The following is a 20,332-nucleotide window of genomic DNA, read 5'->3' on the forward strand; positions in this document are numbered from 1 at the left end:
TAGCTTCAGACACCAACAACAAATATCTGATGTTCAATATAAGTGAAATATAGTTGTAAATATTGAATGGCCAGGCACAGAAGGAGGTCTTTGGTCAGGAGCGGTCCCTCACCCCACAGGCCTGATTTAAACATGCCTTTGGAAGTGGAAGGAAAATTTCCACAAGTGGCATTCCAGACAGACAGCTTTATCTTTAAATGAGGCTCTTTCAGCTACTATGTGTGCAATTTTAGCACACCAACTTGGCTGTCTGGGCCAAGGGTCTTTGCCATATCAATGCTGCAAGCTCAGGTGAGGCAACTTAGTTTAAATAAAGCAATGCCACATGGATACACCTTTTCTGCATGCTCAGCATCACATTTAAAATTGAGTACTATATAAACTTTAATATCAACTGCTACCTACAAGCTTCAGTGTTTTTCTACATAGGGCCCACTCAAGCAACCTATCCACTCTGAGAAAATGGTGTGTATGTATAAAAAGAGCCCTGCGGAATCAGACCAAGGGCCTATCTAGTCCAGTATTCTGTTGGCACACTGGCCTGTGGGAAATTCATAAGTAGGATATGAGTTTATGAATCCCCTCTCACTCATGCTCTCTAGCACTGCTATCCAGGGGCATGCTGCCTCCAATGCTGGAGCTGATATCTAGCCATCATGACCACTGGAGGCCCTATCTTCCATGAATTTGTTTACTTCCTTTCAAGTGTATAACTAGGGTGACCATATGAAAAGGAGGACAGGCCTCCTGTATCGAAATGTAATAAATAAATAAATAGTTGTCTTTTGTATGCACGCAGCACCTGGTGAAATTCCCTCTTCATCACAACAGTTAAAGCTGCAGGCGCTATACTAGAGTGACCAGATACAAAAGAGGGCAGGTACAAATGACACCTGCTGAAATTCCCTTTTCAATACAACTGTTAAAGTTACAGGAGCCCTGTCCTCCTTTCCATAAGATCACTCTAGTATAACCAACACACCTCATACACCTGCAGAACAATGTTTCATGCTAGATAATAAAGCATGAAATTCTTCAATTAGGAGCAGGAACAATGTGGCACAAGAGAAGCTCACACCAACTATGCATGTCCTGATCATATCCCCTCCCAGCAGGCTGAAAAATGCATTTAAGCCAATGAATTCCATTCAGAGTGCAACTTTTAAAACATACACAATATCAGAAAGCTACCAATTAAATTTTCTCTTTTCCCCTTCATAGGGTGACCATATGAAAAGGAGGACAGGGCTCCAGTATCTTTAACAGTTGCATAGAAAAGGGAATTTCAGCAGGTGTCATTTGTATATATGGAGAACCTGGTGGCATTCCCTCTTCATCACAGCAGTTAAAGCTGCAGGAGCTATACTAGAGTGACCAGATTTAAAAGAGGGCAGGGTACCTGCAGCTTTAACTGTTGTGATGAAGAGGAAATTTCCCCAGGTTCCCCATATATACAAATGACACCTGCTGAAATTGCCTTTTCGTATGCAACTGTTAAAGATACAGGAGCCCTGTCCTCTTTCATATGGTCACCCTACCTTCAATCCCATTTAGAAAAGGATTTAATTATGGAATGGGAAGAAGGAAAGCTGAAAACAACTGCCCTTTTCTAAACTGTAAATAAAATTAAAGTAACTTTCTTGCCCTAAAACTACTTAAAAATGTATTGCTCAAACATAGCAACACATTTATGATGGATTTGTAAACTGCTGGCATGAAAGTGGAAAAATTAAGGCTTAGGCACAAGGCATGTTGGTGTCCCAGCACTTGCCAGCACTGAGCTCAAACCCCTGCAAACTGGTGTCTCAGCCTTTGTACAGTGTGCATTGCCCCTGAAAGCAATGAATTTCTGAACAGGACTAGGGCAAATAATGTGCTCAACATTAGTCAGAGAAACTAAATTTCCTTTCTACCCATGCCTAAAGTGCTGTCCTTTACAATGAGTTGCTGAGTACATTAAATTTGTCCAAGGCATGTAACACATGGACACATTCAATTTTTTTAGGTTGGGCTGACAACTTATAGTGGTTTTAGATTAATGTTTTTGTGTATACCATATGTTTGTATGGTTTTCAATTTTGTATATCATTTTTAATTGTTTTAATCTCATGGAAACTGCCCGGAGAGTTTCGGCTATGGGGCAATATAGAAATGTAATAAATAAATAAATAAATGGGGTTTAAGTAGACAAAATATATTGTTCAAGGCAATTAACTTGAGAAACGTAATAATCTTTTGTTAGTCTAATTAACTGTAGTATTTTGACAAATGTAAGATGTACTACTGCCACCATCGCCACTACAGACTTATTAAAACAAATGTTCACACTAAAACACAGCTATGGACAATGCTGAAGTACTGAGAGCAGACAGCTGCTATTTAAAGAAACAAACAGGGCTAGCTTTTTCTGAAATGAGCAGAAATGCAAATCTAAAGTTTCGTTTCCTGTTCTAGCTCAAGATTCAAGCCCAACTTCAGAAAGAAGACTGGGCAAATAATGTGTCAACATTAGAAATAATGAACCCAACATTAGTCAGAGGCTCGCTAAGATTATTCTCGAACATTCTTACCAGAAACAAATCTGTCAACAGATGTGGATACAAGCATACAATACAATACAATACTGCAGGGGTCCTCAACGTGGCACCCATGGGGACCTCCAATGGTGCCCACAAAACTCTCCATTCCTGCCCCCTTCAAAAAATTGTTTGAATATAATAAAACCTTGAAAAACATGGCGGCACCAGGTTCTCTGATTCACTGTTCAGCGGGTAGGAAGACAAGTAAAGACTTGCTTCCTGGCCCCATCCAATCTTCTTCCATCCACACAGACCTTTGCCCTTTCTCTCCTGCTCACCCCTTTACCTTGCTGTTTCTCACCCCTCCTAGCCTCAAGCCTCACTATTTCTCTCCCCTCAACTCTTTATCTTGGTGTTTCCCCACCTCTCACAGCCTCTAGCCTCAATTTGTCTCCCCACCCCACACACCTCTTTCGACAAGCCACACCCCCACTGCAGCCATTATGTGACTAGTCATAACCTCCATGAGAGCCATTTTGTGATGGTGCCCACAGTAGTTTCTCAAATTCCCAAATGTGCCTATGGGCCCAAAAAGGTTGGGAACCCTTGCAATACTGTCTTTATTTCTATTCTGGCTTTTTGCCTTATTCACCGTGGTTAAAGCTGTGTTTTAAGGTGTCTTCTGAACACAGCCCGGCTTTCTGGCTTAATCATCATGGTTAAAGCCATGGATTAAGGTGTCTTCTGAACAGGGCCTGTGTCACATTTTCATGCAGGACATCAATACTCTTATGGGAGGGTTGCTTGGTATTACTCTGCTGCCAATAACCACAGGACACAGCTTTGTTTGACAAAGCTACTAACACCCTGGTACAATGTTAGTTAATCTGTAAATGCCAACAACACTGTGTACAAGTTGGCTATGACAATGCAGGTGGTGGAATGGCATTAGAAATGATTAGCTGGCCAGTACAAAATCAACTTCACAAACACAGCTCTCTCTACACAATACAAAAAGTAATCTTCCAGGGTGGGAATATAAATGATTGGCTGCACAGTGGGGTCAGCCCACTGTGCCATTTTTCCTGCCGCTAGATGCAGTTTGGCCAACACCAGTAGCAATTCTACGAGCCCTCATGGCTAATTATACTTTTCCTCTCTGTAAGTCTATATCTATAATTCAAGGGAAGTTTGTTGCTAAATCAGCAAAATGCATACAAACCTAGAGGTGTTTAGTTCAGTCTTGCATGCAGTAGGTTATGTAATTTTATTTAAAAGAGAGATGCAAATTTTTCCTTACTGCTTTTGAGAAATCCAGACACCCCACTCCACGCTCGAAAGTCCCAAGGCCAATAACCTGCAGAGTTGTCAGACACACTGAGTCCCAGACTCTCACATGGGGCTGCAAAGGCTACATGTAAAAGCAATTGGAGAGAAAGGGTTATTGAACAGCTAAGAAGTGACCCACGCAGAATTAATCTTATATTAAGCAGAGAATGACTTCTGTTGAGGTGAACACCACCAATCATTGACCTGTGAAGACCTTGCAATAATAAAGACCAATGCATACCCAGCATTTCAGTTCAACTCTTAAAAATATTCTGAAAGGATTTAGAGTTCAATCCTATATACATGTCTCTACTCAGACGTAAGACCTACTGGTTCAGAGGGACATACTCCCAGGTATGTAGATATAGGATTGCAACCTTAAGAACTTGCTTCCTACCATCATAATGCCCCCCCCACACACGAATGACCTGGAACTATTTAAAGAAAAGAAGGAACAAAAGCAAAGAAACAGAAAGAAAGGGGAAAAGGAATGAAAAGACACATTTGAAAGTCACATTTAACTAGCAACCATGTACAATTCTTTAAATAAAAGAAAAGGCACACCTGATTAGCAAAAAATCAGGACATGATGTAATTTACATGATGTCAATTTGTGTTCTTAGGAGTGAATTAGCTAAAATGTGACCATTGCACATGGTAACCAGGATCAGATGGAGTCCACAGGAGCCAGATCATATATGCAACTGCTGCTCAGGGTTGTCATGTCATGCAAACCAAGGTGAATAAAAATCAATGATTCTTTTAAAAGAATTTAAAAAATCGGAAATTTTTGATTTAAATCGGATATTTTTGATTTAAATTGGATTTTTTAAAATAAAATTCTTTTTGAGGAAAAATCTATCTAAAGATAGTTTTCTATTCAAGAATACATTATAGTCCAAAAGTTATTCATCATGAAATAAGGATTAGTTTTTAATTATGTAGCATGAGGCTGTTTAAATTGTTTGGTAAACGAATTCCATTAATCCATTCACAATTTCATGCTCTTCCAGAGGTTTCTGTAAGGTTATTTTTCTCCTTCCAATAAAGTACAGCAGAAAAGTTGTCCAAATATGAATAATTAACCTATTAAACTGGAGATAGTTCACCTCGTAATAATTTCATAATTATCTATTATGATGTGTTTCTAATAGTATAACCAAATCAGTATTATTATTTTTTGGATATAACTGTAAAACTAATCTGAAAAGTTGCTATTCTAAAAATGAAACCATCTGGTTGCAAATATTAAGGTTATACCTGCAAAAGCAAGTCTTTGGTAACTCTGGCCACAGCTAGACCTAAGGTTTATCCTGGGATCATCCAGGGTTCACCCCTGCCTGAGCACTGGATCCCCTGTGTGTCACCTAGATGAACAGGTTTGTCCCCTGGATGATCTGGGGATAAACCTTAGGTCTAGCTATGGACTCTGAGTTGTATAAAATCTATTGAGGAAGAGTGCACTTTTTTTTGGGGGGGGGGGGGAGAGTTACATGATTAAATTGAGTCTTTCTGAGCAGTGATTTAAATCGTGATTTAAATCAAATTGATTTAAATCAAAGCCACCCTGACGCAAACCCAGTGAGTGTTATTTAACCCTCATGTAATCCTTGCTTGCCGGGTTCACACAATACAACAACCCCTGAGTGAAGGCTGCATATTAAGAGTGATGGCCGCCCCGCTCTTCCCCCATGCACTTACTTAAATAAAGTAAGAAGTAGACATGCTATGTGCTTGGAGTAGTGACACGGGGGGCTGATCGCACAACACGACAGCCCATTATGGGTTAAATAAATAGCCCATGGTGGGCTGTTATGGCATACAAATTTTTTCAGTGTCAATATGTTGTTGTTGTTGTTTTAAAATCCCCCCTGTAAAGTCGTATCACCCATATCAACTTTGTGGATACAATTTTGTGTCATTCATGGCTCAGTTTTAACAGGTACATACATGCTTCTTTATAAGCCCTCTCTCTTCACTGTGACACCCTGTGGTGCTTTTTGACAGGGCTAGACCATGAGGTCAGGTTTCCTTTTTCTTGAGGTAGGAAGAGCACATGGGTGGCTACTCTAGTAAGAGTCACTTTTTCCTTGGGGAGGGTGGTGGAAGGAAGAAACAGAAGGGAATGGAGGGAAAACCTGGCTGAAATAAAAACTTCCTAAGCCCCATAGCCCTGTGCAGACGTTTGTGGGAAATACAGTGTAAAATGCAAGCTTAGAAAGTGTGCATGGTCACATTCTCTTTGAATTAGGCAGAGGAGAGTAGTAGTTAAAAAAAAAAGGGGGGGGAGACATGGACGGACTTACGATTTGCAGTGTCTTCCTGATTTCCAGAAACACAAACCAACTACCAAAGATAGCATATCTGAAACTTACTCTTCCATCTTTATCCACTCCCGCTAGCTGTCCAGTTGCAATCCTGATTTTGTCTGGATGAACAGCGAGGCTAAAAGAAATAATGCCAACATGGAAGTCACTGGTTTGGGGTTTGGCGGACAACATTTGTGCTTTTTTGGATGCCCATAAACTCTGGGTGACCATATGAAAAGGAGAAAAGGGCTCCGGTATAGTTGTATAGAAAAGAGCATTTCACCAGGTATCGTTTGTATGCGTGCAGCACCTGGTGAAATTCCCTCTTCATCACAACAGTTAAAACTGCAGGAGTCCTGCCCTCTTGACCAAATACAAAAGACACCTGCTGAAATGCCCTTTTCTATGCAACTGCTAAAGATACAGGAGCCCCGTCCTCCTTTTCATATGGGCACCCTACATAAACTACCAATCTAGAAGTGGGAAGAGGGATACTGTAGGCCGTACGTGTGTGTGTTTTAGTGCAACAGTTTATTTATTACATTTCTGTACCGCCCAATAGACGGAGCTCTCTGGGTGGTTCACAATGCTCATGAACCGCTCTCTGGGCATCAGTTATGAGGCAAGACAGGAAATCTGCATGCTCTTGTATTACTCCTGAGCTCCAGAATCAAACAGGCATAACCACCTCTGTGTCTAAGCACAAGATTTTGTTGCCTGTAAAAAAATTTTTAGCTGAAGTCTACACTGTTAGCACTTGCCCTCATCAGTACATTCAGACTTTCAAGTATCTCAATGTATTTATGTACAGCGCACCAGGATTTTCTGAAGTGGTGCACCAAGACCACTGACCGTCCAAGGGATAGGGGAGGGGAGACACAGGAAACCTGCTATGGGCAGACATCTTATCTCTTGATATGTTTCCATTTGCTAATGCTTGCAGGTGGTGGGGAGTGGCATGAGCCTCTAGCTTGGGTGAGGTAGTATCTGGAACTAGTTTGAATTGAATTGAAATGAGTTTTATTAGTCTACATCACAAAGGCCATTCAAAATACACTACTATGTGAAAAAAGCAAAACAGAAATATACAATATGGCAATACAAAACACCAATAAAAGCAACCACACAGCAATACACTTTTACAAAAGGTCTATAACAGATCACCTCCTTTCCAGTCCCCTGAATGGTATCTTTAAAATTCTGTGACGGATGTTCTGTGTTGCTGCTACAAAGGCAGCAACCGTATTAGTGATGAAATTACTATAAACTGTCAATAAGTCACAGTTAATTTCAGCAGGGGCCCATCTGGCTCTTGTTTTCAAAAACCCTCCCAAAAAGCGAGCCCGGGGTTCCATATACAGGGGACAATATAACAGGTAACATGTACTACTTCTCAGTTACCACAGATACACAACCGCTGTGCATGGAGGGGGCCCTTTATACTTTCCTTCCAGATATTGAGGTAATTATTTCTAACCATGTTCCCACCCACCCACCCACCCGCTTTGCTAATGCTTGCAGTTGGCAGTGGGAGGGAGCTGATATGTGCATCCAGTTTGGGTTGAGGTAGTATCTGGAACTATTTTATTTAGATGAAAATAAAGCACCACACCCATGGGGTGGGCGAATCCTGCAGTATATTAATTTTAAGAGTCTAGCATCAGAGAAAGAGAGTCCTCCCTTTCTCTCCATCAGCAATTCTCCAACAAACAACATTATTTTAATAGAGATTCACAACTGACATCATGATTTCTGGCACATCACTTGCATGCATATCTGGCAGAGGTCAGAAATGAAAAACAACATGGAAATTACCATGAAAACATTAACAAGTGAATATTAAGTACAGCATTGCATCACAACGTAACTACACCTAAAACATCCATTATGGAAGTGTACACCCACCATTTCACACAATCCGTATGTCCCAAGTAGTGACGCTGAGTCCGCTCTTCATAGTTAAACAGTACTACCACGGATGCTATGAAATATACTATTTCTCCAGTAGGAAGGAGGTAAACATTGGCTCGACAGTCCCTTCCACGATAACCATATCTTTATTTTTTAGAAGAAACAGTCAAGGTTTTTAAAAATAATTCAGTATTATTGAAGTGAACAGATTTTGCAGAGCTTGACCTTCGAAGGTCTGTGGCAACGAGAAGGGAGACGTCTTTCATATGTTGCCTCTGATCCTAAGGATTGCACAGGCACACGTTTTCATTTCTGTCAACTCAGATTTTCCCACTTTCCTTCTTCTTTTGGTTAACGCAAGGGCCACCTCCGTATGAAGTGCAGAGGGGCGCTATGAGGGGGAGGGCCTTCTCAATTGTGGCCCCATGTCCTCGTATGGAATGCTCTCCTCAGAGAGGCTACCTGCCACCTATTTGATGTTTTTCTGCAGCACAGACTTCCCTGTTCTCCCAGGCCTTTTAATGACCCTTTTAAAACAAAATGATGCATGGTGTGGAGAATGTGGAAAGGGAGACATTTTTCTCCCTCTCTCATAATACTGGAACCTGGGATCATCCCATGAACCTGATTGGTGGGAGGGAGAGTCAAGACAGATAAAAGGAAGGACTTCTTCACGCAGTGCAGAGTTAAACGATGGAATTCACCAGCATAAGATGTAGTGATGGCCACCAGCTTGGACAGTATGCCTCTGTATGTTTGTTGCTGGGGAAGAGTCAGAGGGTGATACTGCATTTATGTCCTATCTGTGGGTTTTCCACAGGCAACTGCTTGGCCACTGTAGGAACAGAATGCTGGATGAGATAGACCATCTGATTCAGCATAGCTCTTCTTATGCTCTTAAGATTCTTTTAATACCCTCTCATTCTGAGATCATCAGGTAAGTTTAATATTAATTTTTGTCTGTTATCGTAGAGACTTTGTTCTTAAGGAGCTAGCTCTTATGAAGTTTTTAGCTTTCCCTGAGGCCTTAGCTAGACCTACCAGTCTAGCGGAACAGAGGGGTGAAGATCTCCCCCTCTGTTCACACGCAGTGCACGACAACCTCAGAGGGAGAGGCATCACGCCCGCCATTTTGGTTTTTTTCCTTAAAGAAGAAGATGCGCACGAGCGCTCGTGTGCAAAAGATAAGGTTTTTGTTTTTTAAAATATTTTCCCTGCTCCCCTGTGTGTCATGTGAACACACAGGGACGAGCCCGGGGATCGCCCCGGGATTTCACCCTGTCTAGCTATGGCCTGAGACTAGGGCAAGATCTACACTACTGTTTTATACCAGTTTATAACTGCATTGTCAACTGATGGGGCCCATGACACATTCCATATACCATTTTCAAACTGCTTTCAAAGTGTTATATCCTGCTTGGTGTAGAACTGGCCAAGGTGAATTTTGATGGTAGCTGTTAAGATTTTATAATTTGTGCTGTTTTTGTATGTATTGTGACATTTTTTTTTGTTTTATTTTGTCTTTTAAAATTTGTTTTACACTTTTCTACTTCTACAACAGCGATTAAGGGTGATTAATAAATATAAGTACATACATAAGCACGGCAGCAAATAAATGTGGCATAGGAAACAAACTTACTGTGAGTGGGTATATCCATGAATATAAAGCCAGGGACATGGAGATTACTCAGAAGTATGTAGCATAAAACAGTGTCAGTTTGTAAACCCGAAATATGAAGTTTTCATTAGGTAATAGTAGAAGGCACTGCACTACTTTAACCTCTTTTGCAGCCACAAGATTGCACCAGACAGCAAACCTTTCTATTACTGCATTCCTAAGAGGAAGTGTATCAATTCCATTTGGCCTTTTAAAAGAAGTGTGTGAAAATTCCAAAAGCTCTTCACAAGGTGGCAAGATATTGCTAAGCAAATGCAGGATATCAAAAAGCTCTTCTAGGATTCTAGTGGGGGGGGGGAAGTCTTTTTTAAAATAGGGTATGGACTAAAATAATTCCTCCACAATAGAAACATTGAAAAAGAGGCACAATGAAGACATGATTATGATTGGTTCAGGGTGTAACACATTGCTACCTCTGTCTTGGACACATGCAAATTCCATCACCCATCCTGCTTTTCATTTTTGGAGCTAACCATGGAAACAACATAAAACGTTTGCACAGGCATTTTTACTGCCCATGATTAGCACTGAGCCACAGTTGGCATCCAACTATCAACGGCTACTAGCCCTGATGGTTATGTCCTGCCTCCAGTATCTGGGGCAGTAAGCCTGTGTACACCAGTTGCTGGGGAACATGGGTGGGAGGGTACTGTTGCACCATGTCCTGGTTTGGTTGACAGCTGGTTGGCCACTGTTGAATAGAGTGCTGGCCTAGATGGACCCTCGGTCTGATCCAACATGGCTCTTCTTATGTTCTTATGTCCCAAACACTTCTGGCATGCCCCCCTCCGATGTGACCAATGAAGGAACATGGCCATGGGGATGAAAAAGGTTCTGTTATCCCCCTCCCCCAGGACTAGGTGGTCCCTAGTCCCTTGATTTGATCTAGCAGGACAATTTGTGTGTTCTTAAATGGAAGAGTATCCGATTTGCCTAATAGTTAGACAAAGCACTGGAGCAACTATGGGAAAATCTCTGTGCCAAGTTATAAGGCAGAAAAAGTCAGCAAGCATAGCATAAAGAAATTAAAAGTAGTTACTGCAGAAAAACTTATAGCACATTATTTAATGAGCACAAACTTATTCCCCCCCCCATCCCAAGATGTAGGACTATGTTTTCGTGTGCACTTTTATTAAACGTCATATGAGAAAGCAGGAAACTAGATTTTAAAAGAGGGTGGGGGAGAAGTACTGGGAAAAGCAAGCATTCCTGTTGTGGTTTGTGATAAGGATACACCCACTCCAGTTTTAATTTCTCAGGAGGCAGCTCTGTCTTGATTTCATAATATTTGTCGATGTCTGAAGGAAGGAACATGGTGATAGGCCGTCCCCGCATGAACATCTTGATGTACTCTCCTTCTGTCAAAACAAAAAATTGCAAACAGAAGTGAAACAGGCTCTGTAAAGAACTGCATGTTGACAATCAGTCCCATTTTAAGGCTACGAGTCTTTTGCAGGCTCAGACATTTTGAATAAAATGCACAATTGGTCTTGTACACAGCGTCGAGAAAGTTTGGCTCAGACCTTCTGGTTTTGGAGATGTTATGTCCGTCCTTTTAACTGGCCGCCCACCTGGTCATAATTCCTACTAGCATATCCAACCTAAAAGCTAGATAAGTGCACTATTACTCTCAAAGTTTTGCTGCTGCTCCCCACCTTTCCATTTGCTTGGTAATCGCTTGATAGTCTTATGTAGCTACTCTATAGGGCAGGGAAGCTCTTTCAGGCCAGGGGCCAAAGCCAATTTCAGGGAAGCTCTCGGGGGGGGGGCACATTCCAGTGGTGGGTAGGGCCAAAGGGGGCAGGGCTAAAAATAAAAAATGCCAGCATATTGCAGCTAAAAGCTCTTGCTGCTGGTCACAAAGCCTTAGGAGAAGCAATTACCAGCCTCTTTAGAATGGGAAAAAACTGCACAATATCTGGGAAACCACCCAACCATCGGTGGCAGGAGGAAAACGGTGTGGACATTTGGGGAACCCCAGAGGGCCAGATTGGGAACCCAGGGAAGTGTGATTTGGCCCCTGGGCCCGAGGTTCCTCACCCTTGGGCAGCTCCTAAAATTCCTAAACTCAGTGATCCAGACAATAAAGAGAAAAGAGGGTTGGAGCTTTCCACCCCTCACCCTGCACCAGGTTAAAAGTTTTTTTTAAAAAAGCAGATGTACTAGGGAAACCATATGAAAAGGAGGACAGGGCTCCTGTATCTTTAACAGTTGAATAGAAAAGAGAATTTCAGCAGGTGTCATTTGTATATATGGGGAACCTGGCGAAATTTCCTCTTCGTCACAACAGTTAAAGCTGCAGGAGCTATACTAGAGTGGCCAGTTTCAAAAGAGGGCAGAGCACCTGCAGCTTTAACTGTTGTGATGAAGAGGAAATTTCCCCAGGTTCTCCATATATACCAATGACACCTGCTGGAATTTCCTTTTCTATGCAACTGTTAAAGATACAGGAGCCCTGTCCTCCTTTTCATATGGTCACCCTAGATGTACAGAATGCCAGTGAACAGTGTTCAATTTTACAGGAAGATGAAGCATCCCATTTCTTTTTCAGGGAGTCCGAAAAACATCCCACCTGTTTTCAGATGGGCATAACTTGGAGCACTGAGTCATGTGGAACTTGGCTGGTCTTGTGGTTTAGCACAGGGCTTTTTTTTTTTTTTTGCATCACCACAAACACACTGACCCTGTTCAGACGACACGCTAAGCCACATCAGATAAGTGTTTTGAGTGAAACATTATGGCTTAGCATGATGTGTGAACCTTTCCTAACCATGGTGGCTACATAACCACGGTTTAAACATGTTCACTAACCATTTGCTGCAAAAGGGTTAGTGGTCTAATCACGGTTTAGCGTGTCGTTTAAACAGACCCACTGAATCATATGCTCTCCATAGCCAGTTAGATCCCCCAAATGATCCCTGTGGGCAGGTCAAAAGAATCTTTGAACGTATAAATTCCCATAGATTAAATGAAATCAAAAAGTGCCTCTGATTCTTTAAGTAAGTGACATATGAATGGACACAGCATAAAGGAAATGACAGACTAGGACCATATGTTTTAAAGCCCACCAAAGAAATATTGCATTAAAATGAGAGATCTGTACCTTTGTGATAAATATATCCACTGCATCCCATTCAAAGTCCTCTACTTAAGAGGAATATTTGTTCTCCCCTCAAATTTTCTCTTTAAAAATCACGAACAGGAAATGGTTTCATACTGCACAGTTCTCTTATGCACCTCAACATTATCCTCAGACTGAGAAAACTGCAATTACTCACTTAAAACTAACTAGGACAGATTGTTAAAAAAATAAAAAATAAAAACCTGGTATGGTATGGTATGAGTTTTATACTATTAATTATTAATAATGTTGTGAATTTGTGTAACGTAAAATACTCATTTTGAGGGGAGGAGAATTCTCCCATTATTTTTGTTGGCATACACACAATTTGCAGTAGGCGCCATCTTAGAGGCGACATTCCCTCCTGTGAAGGGGCAATACCTCTTCTAAGATGGCATGCACCATCACCAGTCTTCAGGTTAGCAGGCAAACCAAGTTGTGAGAAAACGACTTTTTGCCATTTTAAGAATTCACTGAACAAGGAGTTCCCCCAATTTGGATCACATAAAGCAGACACATAAATAATCAATTTCCTGGTGAATAAGAATCACCATCAGGCATCTAAGGCCTTAGTTAGACCTAAGGTTTATCCCAGGATTGTCCCAGGGTCATCTCTGTTCATGTAAATGACACACAGGGGATCCCGGGAGCAGGCAGGGATGACCCCGGGATAAACCTTAGGTCTAGCTAAGGCCCAAATAAGTAAGGTTTTGCAAACTCGATTGGGGCATACCGCCATACCAATATGCCACAAGTGCCTAACACCTCGTTGTGTGGGTAGACGGGTAAAGATTTATTTATTTATTTATCTTTTATTTTTGGTGTGTATGTGAAATATCAACTTTGAAGGACTTAATATGCAAATCTGTCACAGGTACAAGAGGGACACAAACTTGAAAGAAGATGAAAAGCCCAAAGATTTTTTTTGCAAAGTAGTGCCTCTAGAAAATACCATGGATTCATGGGTGCTCTTGCAAGAGAGGAGGGCATTTCTGCTTGCGCAAAGCATCCCCTCTACTTTCCTGCTTCACCCACCTGCACAATATCCCAAAAGTGCTGCAGAAGGTCTCACGACCCTCAGGCTTGTATCTAGCAGATAAAGAACATGGTTCTATGATTCTATCCATCTGTCAGGGATGCTTTAAGATGGATTCCTGCACTGAGTGGGGGGTTGGACTCGATGGCCTTTTAGGCCCCTTCCAACTCTACTATTCTATGATTCTAACAAGAGTTGGCTTTGTTTTGTTACTGCAGGGGCTGTACTTGAGGCCACCGGGGGAGGGGGTGCATGGTGTCCACCTCTGTGCTAGTGGTTGTGCAAGCACTAGCAGAACAACTAGTGCAACCAGCACAAACACTTAGCATAATGAAGTCAGCATGAGTTGTGAAAGCACTTGTGCAGCAGCTTGCTCCATCTTTTGTAATTTAAATCTGTAATTTTGCATTGCTGCTGTTTTTATCTGGTTGAGCTTTTATATTGTATTTTGTACTATGGTTTTATACTGTTGTTTTATACTTTGAATGTTTTTAATTTTTGTGAACCGCCCAGAGAGCTCCGGCTATTGGGCAGTTTAGAAATGTAATAAATAAATAAATAAATTTTACAAGCTGAATTGAAGTATTGGCCCCATTCAGAAGACACTTTAAACCTTGGCTTTAACCACAGTGGTTAAGCCAGAAAACCAGGCTGTGTTCAGAAGACACCTTAAACCACAGCTTTAACTATAAAGCAAACAACCTTATTCACTGTGGTTAAAGCTGAGGTTTAACATGTCTTCTGAACACAGCCTGGCCCATTGTATTTGGCAGTTGCACAAAGATGAAAACGTTTCCACAAGTGATAGAAGCTTTGGCATCACTGGATACAACCCTCTATAGTTGAAAAGAATGAATCAATGTTTAAAAAAAAGGGAAAAAATAAGCTTTTTGCATGCTCTGAACCAAGACAACTACATTTCCAGGTTTCACAAATGTCTTGCCATTAACTCCATTTGATATCCCTCCAAAATATACTACATATAAACTGTACCGCGAAAATAAGGCATGAGCTAGTATCTTGTCTGTCTGCTTGTCCCCAGAATGCAACCAGCTTTGAATGCTGCCAGCGTCATCCTTAGGAAAGAACGGAGAACTCCTAAGAGAACTCAGTGGCGTCATGCGTGAAACAGGAGGTTAAAGCACGATGCCTGTGTGGAAGTTTAGGTTATAAATAGCACTGATAAAGATACCAAGCATCTCTTGTGTTTCCTTACCCCAAAGAAATAACAACGGTTGGGTGACAGGGTGGGGAGAAAAGAATAACAGGATTGTTTTCTTCTGGTACACTATGCAAACTTCAGGGAACTCCGTGAAACCATTTTTCAGAACTTTTGATTAAAATGTCTGTATAAACAAATTCTGACTAACCTGACTGGGGAGGGAGGAGGAAAACCACTCAGACAGACGTCCATGCTTCTCTTTTTGAAACCCAACACTATAAAATGTTCTCTTTCCTATGCAAGCCCGCAGGGCAATTATAGCATTAATGCAAAACTCTTTTGAAAACTCTACAGATAATGGGCAGAGTATCAACAAAAGCATTTTCAAACAGAAGATATTTGCCCCTGGGCCAAACTCCTGTAAATACAAGCTAAGAGAAGCAGCAGTGTAACTCCCTTTTAATTTATATTAGCTTAATTGCAGCGTTCCAGGACATCAAACTCAACTTTATTGGATCCCTCCCAAATGTCTTTTCAGGATACGAACACAGATGATATATTTCAAGGGCAGCTCAAGCATGCTTCCTGCGTCCTCTTGGCCCTTTGCTTTTTTCAAACTCATAAGAAAATAGGGGCCATTTCTTGGAACAAGCAGGAGTACCGAAAAAACCCCAACAACGAAAAGCATTTTTAAGAGGAAGGTGAAATAAGTTTAATCCTAAACGTGTTTAAATGTCAGCACCCACTTAGTAGGAGCTACAGTTTTGCTCTCTTTGTTAAGTATTATGAATGCAGCTAGAACATTCATACATTAAAGAGAAAAGGACCTTCGATAGGCACCATGCCATTCACGATTACACTTTTTATAGGATGCTGGAAAACAAGTTTCTGCTTTTTTACATACAGTGCTCTTATTCACACGAAAGCAACACAATGTTCTCTTCTCTTCATCCTGCCTACCAAAGAGATGATTAAACCAAATGTTTGCTACAACGGCGTAATTGGAGCAATAAAGACGAATCATTTGCATTTTATTTGTAACGTGCGGTAGGACAAAAAAAGCCTGAAATTTGCCACGATGACTCAAACTGAGGATTCAACTGTTATGCAGTGATAGTTTGCAATGGCCTTACAGTGGCTTAGTCCAGGGCTGGCGACAGAGGTAGGCATGGCTGGACATCATCATCATCATCATCATTATTATTATTATACCACCCCATAGCTGAATCTCTCTGGGCATGTGCCAAGGGCCTGCACTTCAGCAGGGAGCATTGACAGGAGTCCTCTGGAGTACCTCCTCATTTCATCACTGCCACCTGCTTGTTCACCTGCCTCTCGCTATGGCTCAGACAATGGAGATGGTGAGAAGGAGGAGCAGGAGATGCCACGGCCAACCTGCCCGCTGTCTCTCTGCCTTGCAAGCAAGCAAGTGGGTAGCAGTGATGAGAAAGAGAAGGAGGAGCAACAGGAGCTGCTGACAACGGTGGTGAAAAGGAAGGACTCACTGAGGATGTCTTGCCCACAGACTCGGCAGACCCTGCAGCCGGCATTAGAGTTGGTCATCATATTGTACTTGGGCATCACGGGTCATGCGTGGATGCCACGGTCAGGAACATGCATCCCAGGTGGATCCAAAAGTGCCACACAGGAATGGCTCTATGAATTGCTGTGGCAGTAAGGCATCATACAAGCAGCCTCTTTATGTTCAAGTCTGGCTTTTATTTGCCTAAGGAAGGAAATCCTGCTGTTGAAATTTTGACGCACCGTTTTGCTTTTCCTCAATGTGATGGTAACATTTGCAGTCTCTATTAGGCTTTCCATTAAGAGGAATCACCATACTGGTTTCCCACATTCCTTCTTGCAACTAAGTAAGGGCGGGAACAATAAATGCTGCAAATCAGCCGGGTGGGTGGTCCAGCACACCTAGAGGGCACCAGGTTGCACAAGGCTGCCCATTTGGATGTCAAAGCTCTCATCACAGCCATTCCCCAGCTCCTATTTATGTACATTTTAAAAACAGGGCTACTAAAAAGTAACATGCGAAACAGACACATAGCCTTCATTTTAGATCTCTTTTAGAAGTGTTGCATCTTTGCATGAAGCGCAAAACCACAAGTTGTCAGAAAAACCCTTCTTCCAATCCCTTTCATTAGTTTTAAAGCACAAAATATGCACAACTAAGTGTACGGCGTACAAATCCGGCCTTGGGGAGGGGGTGGGACTCATCATTGCATGAATTAAAATCAGGTACTTAAAACAGGTAACCATTATCACCATTAGTGCTAAGGGCATCTGCGTGTAGAGACCTGCGGTTTCTGGCAGCAAAGCGAAAAAACACCGTATTTCACGTGCAGCCAAGTTAAAAGCAAAGTCCTTAAAATAGGTACTGGCACATTGCTGCATCCTTGATCCAGAGCCAAACATGGGAGAAAATTTATTAAACTGCTAGAACAGATCCTAAAAGTCACGGCATGTTGTTAGTTTCAAGGATTTTGTAGGCTTTTTAAAAAAACGCACGTACACCGCAAACGGCTGTTTCAAGACTTAAAATGGTTTGAATACCGAATAAAAGAATGAAGGAAAGACAATTTCGAATGGCAGTGTGGTGTAGTGGCTAAGGTGTTGTACTGGGAGTTGGGAGATCCGGGTTCTAGTCCCCACTCGGCCATGGAAACCCACTGGGTGACTTTGGGCCAGTCACAGACTCTCAACCCAACCTACCTCACAGGGTTGTTGTTGTGAGGATAACATGGAGAGGAGGATTAAGTGCATCGCCTTGGGTTCCTTGGAGGAAAAAAGGCGGGATATAAATGTAATAAATAAATAAACTTTGGTATGCGGGACTTGGCCAAAGCCAAAACAATACAGAATATTTAAATAACCTTCTGAATTTGGCGGTGACAAATGCAACTAGAATCCTAGAATAGTAGAGTTGGAAGGGACCTATAACATCATCGAATCCAACCCACTCCTCACTGCAGGGATCCACGTTAAAGCATACACCTTAGAGAAAAGAGTACAGTCGCCAGTTCACAGCTGCTTTCATTTCATTAAAATTGTGTTTGAAATTGCATAGGATATTTTTCATTGTTAATTCATATTTTGTGCGTGTGTTTAGCGACCTTGAACTCTTTTCTTAAGAGAAAAGGCAGGGTTATAAGCATTTTTAATAAAGAACATGGAAAGAGTCTGCTGAAAAACTAGAAGGAATTCAGAACAGCCAAGAGCAGGGATGGCTTTTGTCTTACATAACACGAGGGAAACAGGAAGTACCAGCAATGAGCACATCCTGTCTGCACAACTGTCTGAAGCTGATCTCCTGCATCTTCCCTTGTCGTTGGCTGCGCAAGGCTGTATGCAGGAAATCTATATTTTGTTCTACTTGTAAACCATTCCAAATGCGAGAGTGTTGTTAAAGGTTGTTAACCTGTACTAACCTATATTACAACAAAGAGAGTTGTGGCACCTTAAAAATGTAACAGATTTATTATGGAACAAGATTTCATGACTGGTGCCCACTATAGTGGATGCGTTAATACTATCCTCAGCTTAATAAACCATAGTTAAGATTTAACTCAGCTTCAGGTTTGAATGAAACACTAAACTGCGGTTAATTGAGAAAGGACGTGAAAGCTTCCAGTCTTCTCCTCAGAGTGGGAGGGAGAAATATGTGATTCCAGGACTCCCCTAGGCTTATTCCCGTAACGATAAATCATAGCTAAGTCATAGGGAAAAAAATCATTATTTTGATATCCACCTCATGAAGTAAACTCTGTCCACAAATGCTTATGCCATAATAAATGTTGGTCTTTAAGGTGCCACGAACAGGCAGGTGCTTAACAGTCACGCATGACATTAAGAGCTGCTTTTCAAACCTGACTGAAATGAGGTACAACTCAGTCCAAAATTATCTGGCAACTATCAGCAAGTGTACCACAAGTGAAGCATGGAAACAAGGAAGGAACACCATCGAAGAGCAGAATTCTGCCCTGTGAATTGTCTCCAAATTTTCTCCAGCGGGTAATTGTGCAGGCTACAGATATATGAACTGAATGAAGAATTGTGTGTGTGTGTGAAAATTGCAATAGCTATGCCATACACTTGAGCTAACACACTTGAGGTTTCAAGCTTTCAAGCTTCATGCTTCAGTGACACTTGCTGATGTAAGTCAGTTATTCTCAATAAGGAGTAATTTTCTTAGCTGACAGTAAGGGTACATACACTCTATGATAACCTGGCATTATTATTACTTTCTCTTTCAACAAGCCAGCAGCAGTCAGATAGCCAGATGAAATTTACCGACACAAACTTTACTCTTCTTTTCAGTAGTATCATAAAATGACATTTTAAAAGCCTTCCGTTTCTGTTGTGCAATTATATGCTGCATGATTGGTAACCCAGAATACTGAAGGCAAAAGCGATCTTTGAGTTGACATTTCAGGATACTGTTAGAAGACAAATGCCCGGGTAATGTTTAACTTAAAGGTAGGCCGTTTCTACACCTACCTTTTTTCCCGGGATCGTCCTGGGATCATCCCTGTGCATCCAAATGACACACAGGGGATCCTGGGAGGAGGAAGGGACGATCCCTCCATTTGCCTGGGATAATCCTTAGGTGTAGAAAGGGCCTTAGATGTGTGTATCATGTTCATTCTTGGGGCATACCAATTAATATTTGAGGGGGGGGGTTGTGGTGGGGAAGGGGTGTGTGCGTGTGATGCCTCATGACTAAAATATTGTATTATTTAGGTAAAACATACAGGAATAAATGTATATTAAAGTTGATTAGGTTGATCCCATGTGCTTTGGGAAAGTAAAAAGCCAAGTAATTGGTATTTAAAACAAAACAAAACAAAACAAAACATTTAACTAGAAAGCAACCAACTACTATAGTTTTAATCCTTACTTTGGAAATTCGTTTCTCGGTCTGACATTTTTGCTGGTTATCAGACAGAAATAAAACAACTTACAGGTGCTTCCTCTCCGGCTGAAACCTACCGCTCCAAGCCCAATCTAGTACTTTGAAAAAAGTAAATATGCCTATGTGTGGGGGGGGGGAAATCTAGCACATCAGAAAGCCATGCAACATTCACCAAGGACAGAATCCTGTATGTGAATATCATTGCTGCTGTTGAAGAGTTTTCAGTGTGTTTGGGATTTCAGCCACTAACCCTAAACCAGAATTCCAAATGAGTGTTGCGTTTTTCAGTGTTTGCGTATGCGAGCAGCCCCACTGGTTAAAAATGAATGCAGCAGATCCAAGCCCA

General features: G+C 41.6%; 1 protein-coding gene and 1 long non-coding RNA gene across 4 annotated transcripts in view; both read right to left on the bottom strand.

Moving 5' to 3' along the window:
• LOC134397394 (uncharacterized) overlaps window positions 1-20,332 on the bottom strand; it is a 1,014,583-nt gene that overhangs the window by 38,075 nt on the left and 956,176 nt on the right. The gene's annotated exons all lie outside the window — the stretch shown is intronic.
• The window catches only part of EML4 (EMAP like 4), a 203,073-nt gene that overhangs the window by 38,075 nt on the left and 144,666 nt on the right, over window positions 1-20,332 (bottom strand). For all 3 annotated transcript variants that reach the window (XM_063123997.1, XM_063123996.1, XM_063123999.1), the window contains 4 exons: window positions 10,981-11,104; window positions 8,063-8,212; window positions 6,224-6,293; window positions 3,820-3,930 (listed from right to left, as the gene is read on the bottom strand). In XM_063123997.1, the coding sequence (XP_062980067.1) occupies window positions 3,820-3,930; window positions 6,224-6,293; window positions 8,063-8,212; window positions 10,981-11,104 (455 nt within the window). The remainder of the gene's footprint in view (window positions 1-3,819; window positions 3,931-6,223; window positions 6,294-8,062; window positions 8,213-10,980; window positions 11,105-20,332) is intronic.

The sequence above is a fragment of the Elgaria multicarinata genome, chromosome 4 (genome assembly GCF_023053635.1).
Source record: "Elgaria multicarinata webbii isolate HBS135686 ecotype San Diego chromosome 4, rElgMul1.1.pri, whole genome shotgun sequence".
Lineage (NCBI taxonomy): Eukaryota > Metazoa > Chordata > Lepidosauria > Squamata > Anguidae > Elgaria > Elgaria multicarinata.